The sequence below is a fragment of the Ciona intestinalis genome, unplaced genomic scaffold (assembly GCF_000224145.3).
Source record: "Ciona intestinalis unplaced genomic scaffold, KH HT000168.2, whole genome shotgun sequence".
Taxonomy (NCBI): Eukaryota; Metazoa; Chordata; class Ascidiacea; order Phlebobranchia; family Cionidae; genus Ciona; species Ciona intestinalis.
This window is the reverse complement of record NW_004190490.2, coordinates 1-10,796: the sequence shown is the minus strand read 5'-3', so window position 1 is coordinate 10,796 and position 10,796 is coordinate 1. Positions and strand designations below refer to the sequence as shown.

The 10,796-nt window shown below is 37.9% G+C and overlaps 3 protein-coding genes and 2 long non-coding RNA genes across 11 annotated transcripts in view; 3 read left to right on the top strand and 2 right to left on the bottom strand.

Moving 5' to 3' along the window:
* The window catches only part of LOC101242334 (ral guanine nucleotide dissociation stimulator-like 1), a 9,460-nt gene extending 6,737 nt beyond the window's left edge, over window positions 1-2,723 (top strand). For 2 of the 3 annotated variants that reach the window (XM_018816257.2, XM_009863537.3), the window contains exons 14-18: window positions 905-976; window positions 1,331-1,442; window positions 1,511-1,610; window positions 1,688-2,052; window positions 2,158-2,723. In XM_018816257.2, coding sequence (XP_018671802.1) covers window positions 905-976; window positions 1,331-1,442; window positions 1,511-1,610; window positions 1,688-2,052; window positions 2,158-2,648 — 1,140 coding nt within the window. In that variant the 3' untranslated portion in view covers window positions 2,649-2,723. Of the gene's footprint in view, window positions 1-713; window positions 748-904; window positions 977-1,330; window positions 1,443-1,510; window positions 1,611-1,687; window positions 2,053-2,157 lie in introns of all 3 variants that reach the window. The other variant, XM_026839189.1, reaches the window with a different exon arrangement.
* LOC100185043 (WD repeat-containing protein 34) lies at window positions 2,669-5,409 on the bottom strand. Of its 3 annotated transcripts, none has more exons than XM_002130186.4 (12): window positions 5,215-5,409; window positions 4,822-4,992; window positions 4,636-4,760; window positions 4,480-4,582; window positions 4,202-4,329; window positions 4,027-4,147; window positions 3,906-3,966; window positions 3,777-3,841; window positions 3,532-3,703; window positions 3,395-3,480; window positions 2,947-3,123; window positions 2,669-2,896 (listed from the first exon to the last, which is right to left on the bottom strand). In XM_002130186.4, exons 1-12 carry the CDS (start codon window positions 5,301-5,303, stop codon window positions 2,713-2,715), a joined length of 1,482 nt encoding a protein of 493 aa, XP_002130222.1. In that variant the 5' UTR covers window positions 5,304-5,409; the 3' UTR covers window positions 2,669-2,712. The 3 variants fall into 3 exon arrangements, with proteins under 3 accessions (XP_002130222.1, XP_026694992.1, XP_026694993.1); XM_026839191.1 differs by lacking the exon at window positions 5,215-5,409 and adding an exon at window positions 5,081-5,173 and having other exon boundaries at window positions 2,673-2,896; XM_026839192.1 differs by lacking the exon at window positions 4,822-4,992 and having other exon boundaries at window positions 2,673-2,896; window positions 5,215-5,365.
* On the top strand, window positions 5,083-5,612 carry LOC113475235. The gene is made up of 2 exons (XR_003396983.1): window positions 5,083-5,174; window positions 5,448-5,612. It is a non-coding gene; the product is annotated as an uncharacterized LOC113475235 (long non-coding RNA).
* A 25-nt stretch (window positions 5,613-5,637) lies between these two features.
* LOC100180329 (protein SET-like) lies at window positions 5,638-7,839 on the top strand. 3 transcript variants are annotated; one of them, XM_018816258.2, is made up of 6 exons: window positions 5,638-5,763; window positions 6,252-6,369; window positions 6,448-6,634; window positions 6,854-6,967; window positions 7,189-7,413; window positions 7,669-7,839. In XM_018816258.2, exons 1-6 carry the CDS (start codon window positions 5,685-5,687, stop codon window positions 7,720-7,722), a joined length of 777 nt encoding a protein of 258 aa, XP_018671803.2. In that variant the 5' UTR covers window positions 5,638-5,684; the 3' UTR covers window positions 7,723-7,839. The 3 variants fall into 3 exon arrangements, with proteins under 3 accessions (XP_018671803.2, XP_002130376.3, XP_026694994.1); XM_002130340.5 differs by having other exon boundaries at window positions 7,189-7,455; window positions 7,671-7,839; XM_026839193.1 differs by having other exon boundaries at window positions 7,189-7,477; window positions 7,669-7,804.
* Window positions 7,684-9,217, bottom strand: LOC113475234. The gene is made up of 2 exons (XR_003396982.1): window positions 9,182-9,217; window positions 7,684-7,882 (listed from the first exon to the last, which is right to left on the bottom strand). It is a non-coding gene; the product is annotated as an uncharacterized LOC113475234 (long non-coding RNA).
* Between the last annotated feature and the right edge of the window lie 1,579 nt (window positions 9,218-10,796).

Sequence of the window (10,796 nt, the reverse complement as noted above, 5' to 3'; positions counted from 1 at the left end):
AATAATTTAAAAATATTTAAATTCCAGGAACATTTTATCGAAACAAGTTGAACCTCCTACTACACCTGTATCACCTGCGGGGATTCCCCTTAAAAGATCAATATCAGAGTAAGATGACATCATAATTATAAACATTATGACATCATAATTATAAACATTATGACATCATAATTATAAACATTATGACATCATAATTATAAACATTATGACATCATAATTACAAACATTATGACATCATAGTAACAAACATTATGACATCATAATTACAAACATTATGACATCATAATTACAAACATTATGACATCATAGTAACAAACATTATGACATCATAATTACAAACATTATGACATCATAGTAACAAACATTATGACATCATAATTATAAACATTATGACATCATAATTACAAACATTATGACATCATAATTACAAACATTATGACATCATAGTAACAAACATTATGACATCATAATTACAAACATTATGACATCATAGTAACAAACATTATGACATCATAATTACAAACATTATGACATCATAGTAACAAACATTATGACATCATAATTATAAACATTATGACATCATAGGATGTTTCCCGGCAACAACAGCGCGTTCACTCAACCATATCATGTACGTTCCCATAGCAACGATATCAACGAGAGGTATTTATTTAGGTGGTTTCCCTTACATGACATAATAATGTTGGTTGTTACAGAATCCCAACGAACGTCACGAGCTCCGATCCTGAGGTGAGTATTATGTTTCAAACCAAACCCTAAGTGTTGTTGTATATAATGTTGTTCAACAAATCGCCTTACATTATTGAGGTTTTCAATTAAATAAAGTTCAACCTTTCATATCAACTTTATTATCTAACGTTGATTATCACACATTATGACATCGCAGACTCGTTTCATCAACGTCAGGATAATTCGGAAAGGCAACGAAGGGGGAATCCCCGAAACCAAGAACATGACGGTGAGAATAGATATCTTATATAATAAACATAGATATCTTATATAATAAATATAGACATCATATATAATAAACATAGATATCTTATATAATAAACATAGATATCATATATAACAAACATAGATATCATATATAATAAACATAGACATCATATATAATAAACATAGATATCTTATACAATAAACATAGATATCTTATATAATAAACATAGATATCCTATATAATAAACATAGACATCATATATAATAAACATAGATATCTTATATAATAAACATAGATATCCTATATAATAAACATAGACATCATATATAATAAACATAGACATCTTATATAATAAACATAGATATCTTATATTAGTTAACCATCAACGATCGCTCGCACGCTACGATCAAGCAAGCAACGAAATTGTTTGATATTGATGATGAGTCGGCAAAGTTTTCGCTGAGTCAGATATTAGAGGATAATAAAGGTGACTAAGCGGAATAATTTATATATATGATTTCTATATTGATTATAACATAGACATCATATATCCAGAGTTAAAGATCCCCGATACAGCGAACGTATATTACGCAATGCAAAGTTCATGCACCAACTTTAACTTTGCGTTAATGGAGGACGGAGCTGAATATTCAAAGTAAGTTGTTTATGTGATTTCTATGCTAAAAAATATATTTCCATGATAATTTTCTTTCAGTGATATTTTTATGACAGGATTCCTCTACCTCCCCCTAGTGACAGCCCATCCCCCAAAAAGAAAGGCCATCGAAAAACGCCAAGTTTTTCCAGTCAAACTTCACCCATGAAAAGTATTTACAAACATTTATCTATTGGGGGGATTTCCCTTGTTAGTGGCTCGTATTCCCCAGCGAGGGAAAGTACCAAACATGAGAACTCATTTGAAACCCAAGTGTTGCGCCATCAGTTGTCGCCTCGTAGAGGGGGCATGTCGGTACATGATGGCTCACATACACCATCTAGTGACAGTGATGATAGTGGTGATGAATCAGCATGGTGGCGTAAGAGAGTCAAGAAGTTGGTTCACGGCAAAGGTCATAAACGAAATAGTTCCGATTCATGTAAGTAATGTTGTTTCTGATTTTGTTTTAAATGCTTTAAAACTTTGCTCACATGCAAACTATGTTCACATGTATATACAAAGTGAAATGCATCTTTCCATTCAGCTCGTTCTGTGGAATCTTTCCTCGAAAAATTCGAGAAGCCTCGTTTGTACGATTGTGACATCACAGATGATTGTTACGTCACAGACAAGTCAGCGAGTTTACCGCGCAGTCGAGTTTCATCTGCGTCGACCGCGTATTCATGGACGAGACGACGAGTGGTGCGCAAACATAACAGCCAACCCAGAAGTTCATATGTTCGTGATACGATGAGACACCAACTCCAAACATCCGAATCGCGATCAAAGTTCCATCTGCCCGACCCCGCACATAGGAGCAGTGTTTCCATGGAACCCATCAATGAAAACAATGAACGTAACAAACCTACGTACACAAGATCAGCGAGCAACCCTTGTGTGTTGGATCTACTGCAAGATAATGTGTTTGGTGAAACAAACCCGCCCACTATAATAGTACATTGCCCATCACCTCGCAAACAAGCAACTAAACCGCGCACTCCCTCATCATCATCAGGGGAAACAACTTATTTATAAACTTTTGGTGCAATAAGCCATACATGTGCAATAATACTTTATTAACATCACAGTGATTACAAGATTATTCGTTAATTGTTTCCTTTGTGATGTCATACAACGCCATTGTTTCCTCCTTTATGACATCATCAGCATGTACAAGACAAGACCCGAGTTTCAAGATTTGAACGACACCGTTTGAACACCCGGTGGCGATAGAGGGTCGAGATGGATTCATTCGCATCGAGGTAACCGGGGGTTTCCCTAACCTGATAATGTTTTGTTACTAAAGCCTCGACAGCAAGCATGAAGCACTTACTTGGTAGCGAGTATGAGGGAGGGGGTTGTAACATCCCAAACCTCGATATCGTTGCCGCTTGTCACGTACGCCATGCATGGACGAGTGGTCGACCAACAAGCTGAGTAGATGTGGTTTGACACACTCCCTCCAATTCGTATTTCACGTAATGGGTTGGTTTGTAGTGCGTGGTAAATACTAAGGGAGGATGGGAAGTTAAAAAGAACGGCCATAATAATAATTAGGGAGGTTGTTAAGTTATAAAGAACAGCGGTCAGATCTTTTCAGTTTATTTGTTCATTGTTTGTTTATCAAAACGAACCAAACATTCATTGAGAATGATTAATATTTAACACGTTTGGTTGGTTTTGATAAATTATAAACTCGGCGTATCTTAATGATCATCATTCCGCCAAAGTATATACAATGTAAAGTACCCACCAAAGTATATATTATGTAAAGTACCCACCGACAGAGTTGGTCCATAGCGCACGTGATGAATAAGTTCCGATGAAACTTGGACCACTGGATTGAATATACAGGACCAACGTGGTTCTGTTAATATGATGGTTGAAACTTATTATATTGACTAGTTAACCAACTTACGTCGTATACGAACGTCACCGGGTTGCTCTCCATCCCCTCCAGTGAGCATTTGATAACCGACCCATTTTCGCAACCAACGACCGCCGTACCACTAGATGGCAGTGGGGAGTCATGTATCGGGGAATCGAGGCAAGTTATACCGATTGCTGTTTGACCTTTGACCCCTGCTCGTCTGGGACATCACAATAAGTTGATGACATCACAATAAGTTAATGACATCACAATAAGTTGATGACATCACAAACCTGGGAAGATTCTTTGAATTTATTTTCTTCGTTTGATCGATTTTCATCAAGTTTGAATCTTTGTCCTGCATTATGACATCACAGGTTAGTATTATGACATCACACATGAATTATGACATCACAAACCACCTTTCTTATTCTCCAAGATATAAGTTTTCCATCCGTGCTTCCTGATACCAACCTAAGGTACCTGTGGGTGGTTAACATTGAGAATATATGGGGTAGTAGGGGTGTGTTACGCTAAACTTACTTGCTGTTTTGATGTTCAAACCATAATAATGATGTCACTGGGTCTTCATGGGGGGATTCCCCATATATGACATCATCTTTCACAATATTCCAAACAAGTACGACTCCCGAGAATAAACCAACTGAAACATAGATATCTTATTAAATATATAAAGCACATAGAAATAACATTATACCAGCGATATATTGGGCTAATGTTGGGTGGAATGCGACGGCTTGCACACTGCTCTCTACCTCCAACTTGTGGTCACATTTATGTGGGTTCAACTTTGGTCGATCGAGATTCCAGGAACAAACAAACGATCTGTTGATAAGTTGTTACTTGGGGTTGAATTATTAAAGCATTATTCTGCGCTAAACTAGTTGTGTAATGAAGCATGGTTGGGTTATATAGGTTTCTATATCCTTTAACCTCCAGGTTAGTTACCACTATATGGTAGTAAAGAGTTCATACTTGTTTTCCGACCACGAGATATTTTCATTTGTTCCGAACCCGACAGCAATAGAAGCTCCACTTCCACTCCAAGATATACAAGTCACTTCTTTGTTTATATTATCTATAAATATTTAACTTTAATTATATTTATTATAAAATTTAAATGTAAAATACCTTTTTCTTGTCTAACACCTTCTTCATCCAAGACATGCTCGCACACAATAGACTTGTCGTTGGCATTTCTATGTTTTACACTTCCAGGATAAAGATGGTTGCATGAAATGTTTATTTTAAGTTGTCTGGAAAAATACAAAACAAATTAAATATTTAATCAAAATATATTATGTGCAATTTAAATACTTTGAAACAACTTCTTCAACATTTGATAAAAACTTTGCAAGTTTTTCTTGATCAATATTTTCATCTTGCTGAGTAAAGTTTGATTTCATTAATTGTGAAAATGTTTCGGTTTGGCATTTGGCGTCACGTGGTCGAGTGGTTTGGTTTTCGACATCGTATGTTAAAATTGCGCTAAAATAAAAATAAATAGTTTTACTAAATGAAAAAAAACTAACTTTTGTGGGTTTTGCAGCCACGCTTTTACTCAAGTAGTTTTTACCCATAGCGTGTTGTAGTTTTGCTGCTAATTCCATTCTCTTCGTTCCCTTAATTAATTGGTGCTAAATTTAATCTTCGCTATCGTATTCGAAGAGGTAAGTAATACTTATGTTACAAACGGTAACTATGGTTTACCTCGTCTGTGAATTACTATCTCGAAGCCTTTTCTCAGTTTTCCAAAACGAACAAAACTCAAAAGTTTTCGACTCATAATCATGAAACATTTTGAAAACTAACTATTTATTTAATTTAAATACAACTAGATCGTTTAAAGCAACACTTAAAAACGTATTCGGTTAAATATAGTTTATGGTCACGGCGCAACCTTATTTACGAATGAATGTTAACGCTTGAATGAACATACTTAGGCGCACCGAAGAGAAAGAAAGAGAATGAAAACCCTTGCGCGTTAGGAGCGTAAAAGAGAAGCTCTCAGCCAATGAGCGTCGAGAGTGATTTGGTGAAGAGAATTCCAACCAATGAGCTTTATTTGTGGTACATAAAAAGAAACAAAGCAAGATGAGAGAGAGATGCGAATCACGCTGAGTCGTGAGCGTACTTTACAATTCGTTCATTCGGCGACAACATTTATACAGGAATACAATATGTCGTCTAAAGTTGGTAATAATATTGCTAAGAAAGCAAAAGTTGAAACAGAACCAGAAGTTATAAGTAATGGACCAGGTTTGTTTATATTTAAGTAATGTTGGGTGATTTTATGGCGTTTTATGAGTATATGATTGTTTTGTATATCGGCCATTATATAACGTGGTTTTTGTATTTTCAAATTGCGGTTGCTATTTTTTGCCATAAAACTTAAGTTACTGCTATGAAATGTTCATATAAATACAAATATTAGGTTAAGTAGCCGATAAAATTAGGATTTATCAAATAAATTTACGAGTTTGAAATTTTTTATCTCGCCATGTGATTCGGAAAACCCACGCGTATCATGTTGCGCCATCTAGCGGAGGTGTTTTGTGATATTTAGAGTGTAGTAAAATTGAAAATCAGTGAATTCGACGCCTGTATTAAGCGTTTGTTATAAATTATAATAGTTGTAGATTTTAAAAATATATATATGTTTCGTTTTTGGAAATTTAAAAAACTATTCACTTAAAATTTGTTTGTTACAACGAATATTGCAAACTATATCTTTGTTATTTATTTAGACGCTCAAGCTCAAGAAGCGATCGAGAAAATCGATGAATTACAAACCGACATCGACCGATTGAATGAACAAGCTAGCGAAGAAATTCTTACAGTTGAACAAAAATACGTCAAACTAAGGTAGTTGGTGTTTAATAGAAACCTGATTGATGTTGAATATTGTCGTTGCCACCTGAGGATAAACAACCCCCCACGCAGGTGGCCGCACTTTGAGAAACGGTCGACTTTAATCGAGAAGATACCAAACTTCTGGGTGACGACATTCATCAACCACCCTCAGATATCTGCGCTACTAGATGAGGAAGACGAAGACGTCTTACATTTTCTCACCAAAGTCGAGGTTCACGAGTTCGAGGATATAAAGACAGGATACAAGATCAGCTTCGTAAGTTGGGGGGTTTAATGGAAATTTACCATGTTACTTACGTAGCGTGGTGTGTAAAGAATAATCTGCTATAGATGTTGCTAAATTCCTTTCTCTTCGCAGTTAATATGATATCTATTGTAGCGCTTCTTAATATGATATCTATTGTAGCGCTTCTTAATATGATATCTATTGCAATTAATATGATATCTATTGCAATTAATATGATATCTATTGCAGCACTTCAAAGAGAACGAATATTTTGACAACAGTATAATATCAAAGGAGTTTCACATGAACGAGGACGGCGACCCATCGTGTAAATCAACTCCTATAAGATGGAAGGAGGGAAAGGTGGGGGAGGGGGGGTTGGGTATCGGGGGGTATTTGTGGAGGTTGTTGGTGTGTGCATGATAGGGCACACATGTGTGTTGTTTCCACCATAACCTTGGGCGTAAAGTGTTTACATTTGTTTGTTGTTATTGGTTTATCTTTGTAATGTAATATATGTGGTTGTATATAATACATTGGTGGCTATGTATGCATAGTGTTGTAACACATGTATTGATATACAGGATCTCACCAAGAGGGAAACCCACAATAATTCCAAAGGCAAACGTAAACACGAGGAGCCCGAAAGTTTCTTTAGTTGGTTCAATGATCCCGGTGATGCTGGGGCCGATGAACTTGGTGAAGTTATAAAGGATGACATCTGGCCCAATCCACTACAGTATTATCTGGTACCCGAGGGTGAGATGGATGAGGAGGATGAAGAGGAGGATGAAGAGGAGGAGGAGGAGGAGGATGAAGGAGCATTGGATGATATTGATGAGGAGGGAGAGGTAGGAGTTGTAGTGTAGTGGGTTCAAAGCTTGATGCTGCTACCATTATGTGCCACAAGCCAGTTATCAGTGTGGTAACATTCGGGTAATATATCCTAATGTTTGCTGTATGGCAAGTGCAATTATGCTTATCAGAACGTACGAGGATAAATAAGTTACAAACATTCAAATAATATTAATAACATAGACATCATATTAACATAATATTTTACCAGGATCAAGAATGAGGAAACATCGGCCAAAGATACTTTTATAATATTTCTATGAGTTTTGTTTCCGTTAAATAATGGTAACCTCGTTAAATGTTTCAAATGTCGGCCATGTTGGAAATAAATGCAAAACTGCCAATAAAGGCAACGTTTCAATAAAGAGAACCTCATGCTCGCTGTCGAGTTATACACCTCATGGTCGCTGTCGAGTTATACACCTCATGGTCGCTGTCGAGTTATACACCTCATGGTCGCTGTCGAGTTAGGCACCTCATGCTCGCTGTCGAGTTAGGCACCTCATGCTCGCTGTCGAGTTATACACCTCATGTTCGCTGTCGAGTTAGGCACCTCATGCTCGCTGTCGAGTTAGGCACCTCATGCTCGCTGTCGAGTTATACACCTCATGCTCGCTGTCGAGTTATACACCTCATGCTCGCTGTCGAGTTAGGCACCTCATGCTCGCTGTCGAGTTATACACCTCATGCTCGCTGTCGAGTTGAGCACCTTATGCTTGCTGTCGAGTTATACACCTCATGCTCGCTGTCGAGTTATACACCTCATGGTCGCTGTCGAGTTATACACCTCATGCTCGCTGTCGAGTTATACACCTCATGCTCGCTGTCGAGTTAGGCACCTCATGCTCGCTGTCGAGTTATACACCTCATGCTCGCTGTCGAGTTAGGCACCTCATGCTCGCTGTCGAGTTAGGCACCTCATGCTCGCTGTCGAGTTATACACCTCATGCTCGCTGTCGAGTTAGGCACCTCATGCTCGCTGTCGAGTTATACACCTCATGCTCGCTGTCGAGTTATACACCTCATGCTCGCTGTCGAGTTATACACCTCATGCTCGCTGTCGAGTTATACACCTCATGCTCGCTGTCGAGTTATACACCTCATGCTCGCTGTCGAGTTAGGCACCTCATGCTCGCTGTCGAGTTAGGCACCTCATGCTCGCTGTCGAGTTATACACCTCATGCTCGCTGTCGAGTTATACACCTCATGCTCGCTGTCGAGTTATACACCTCATGCTCGCTGTCGAGTTATACACCTCATGCTCGCTGTCGAGTTAGGCACCTCATGCTCGCTGTCGAGTTATACACCTCATGCTCGCTGTCGAGTTAGGCACCTCATGCTCGCTGTCGAGTTAGGCACCTCATGCTCGCTGTCGAGTTATACACCTCATGCTCGCTGTCGAGTTATACACCTCATGCTCGCTGTCGAGTTATACACCTCATGCTCGCTGTCGAGTTAGGCACCTCATGCTCGCTGTCGAGTTAGCACCTCATGCTCGCTGTCGAGTTATACACCTCATGCTCGCTGTCGAGTTATACACCTCGTGCTCGCTGTCGAGTTATACACCTCATGCTCGCTGTTGAGTTATACACCTCATGCTCGCTGTCGAGTTATACACCTCATGCTCGCTGTTGAGTTAGGCACCTCATGCTCGCTGTCGAGTTATACACCTCATGCTCGCTGTTGAGTTAGGCAACTCATGGTCGCTGTCGAGTTGTACACCTCATGCTCGCTGTTGAGTTATAAACCTCATGCTCGCTGTCGAGTTATACACCTCATGCTCGCTGTCGAGTTATACACCTCGTGCTCGCTGTTGAGTTATACATCTCATGCTAAGTGTTGTGTCTAACTTAAGACCTTTTTCGCTGTTTAAATTTTACTAGTGCTTCCTTCTTGACAGAATTATTTACACATGTCTGTTTGTTGTTAAGGAATATATTATAGCCAGAAGCAGTATAGCCAGAAGTACATCCAACTACGGAACACTTATTGACCATGCTTAAATAGCTTGCTTAATAATTCTGGTGGCTTAGAATTTAATCTAAATAAAATTATAAAGGTGTGCTGCATTATGAAACTTGCCAAATGCTTGTCTTCCAAAATAAATATAACCAAAACGTACGTAGGTTTTCTGTGTTGGTAAACTGAATCTGATTGCTCGTCTCTCTTTATGCTTAATAAACTGATATTTATATACTAATAAACTTTTTGCGCTGCGAAAAAAATATGTTTTCGCGCCGGTAGATGTGATGATCCGGTAGGCGCGAAAAAATTTACGTTTGCAACCCTTTGTTTTCGGTTTGCAACCCTTTAAATATGTGCTTTGTAACCGCTCATACAAACGTAAACGTATTCAGAAGATCCCCACATCTAATTCTGCAAAATAATCTCCGCGCAAAATTTAGAGTTTTTAATCTCCGCGCAAAATTGTTTTATCGTTCACAATATGCTCAGGCAGTGACGTGGAATAATGTATATTTGTGCCACCTTACACAAATAAATTATAAACCACTGCAACATTTTATTCATTCAAAATCAAAACGAAAAGGGGGGATTTTTAATGAACAATTTGTTAAAAAAACAAATTAATAAAACCTGTTAGTGAATTTGAAACGAGTTTTGTCGGAGAGCATTCTTTCCGATAAAACATTTTTTGACGTCTTCAGTGCTTTCCACAATTCCAGAGTGAACGTTTAACAGGGCTAAGTGATTAAATCGTGCTTGCGTCGTTGTACTCCGAAGAAAAGTTTTCATACGTCGAGTGTTATCAATGCCTCGCAAGCATGGACCACGGCCTACTAGAGATATATTCACATTTTACGATATTCACATTTTACGATATATTCACTGATAATTCACATTTTACGTTTGAAATTAGAAGGCCTATTATACGTCACAGCCATCATTATTATCCCATTGTTATCCATTGTTTGGGTGTAAACATATCAGCATAGTATACAGTTTATTTTGAATATTCATTTAAAAAAGAAGGTGTATACTAGTCGCAAAGAGAGTATTAGGGTTGTTTTGTATTAATAAAGTGTTTAAAATTAACTGTAAGATAACCTACAGGTAGTCTTTTAGGTTAGAACAGATTACGTAGTCCCGTTCGCACTCAGTCGAAGAAAATTACGAGACAGTATATTCAGTATAGCTCTCTACATCCATTTCGCTACTGAAACAACATTTGTTTCTAAACCACAGTGATTGTGTCTAAACTAAACTAGCGCACATTGAGTTAGTAAACAAGATAGTTTTAGTAATCGTCGTTTGGTTTGCAGGTTCAATGATTATTTGTGTCTATGTATAGATGTTTTATTTTTAACGTGAACCACTT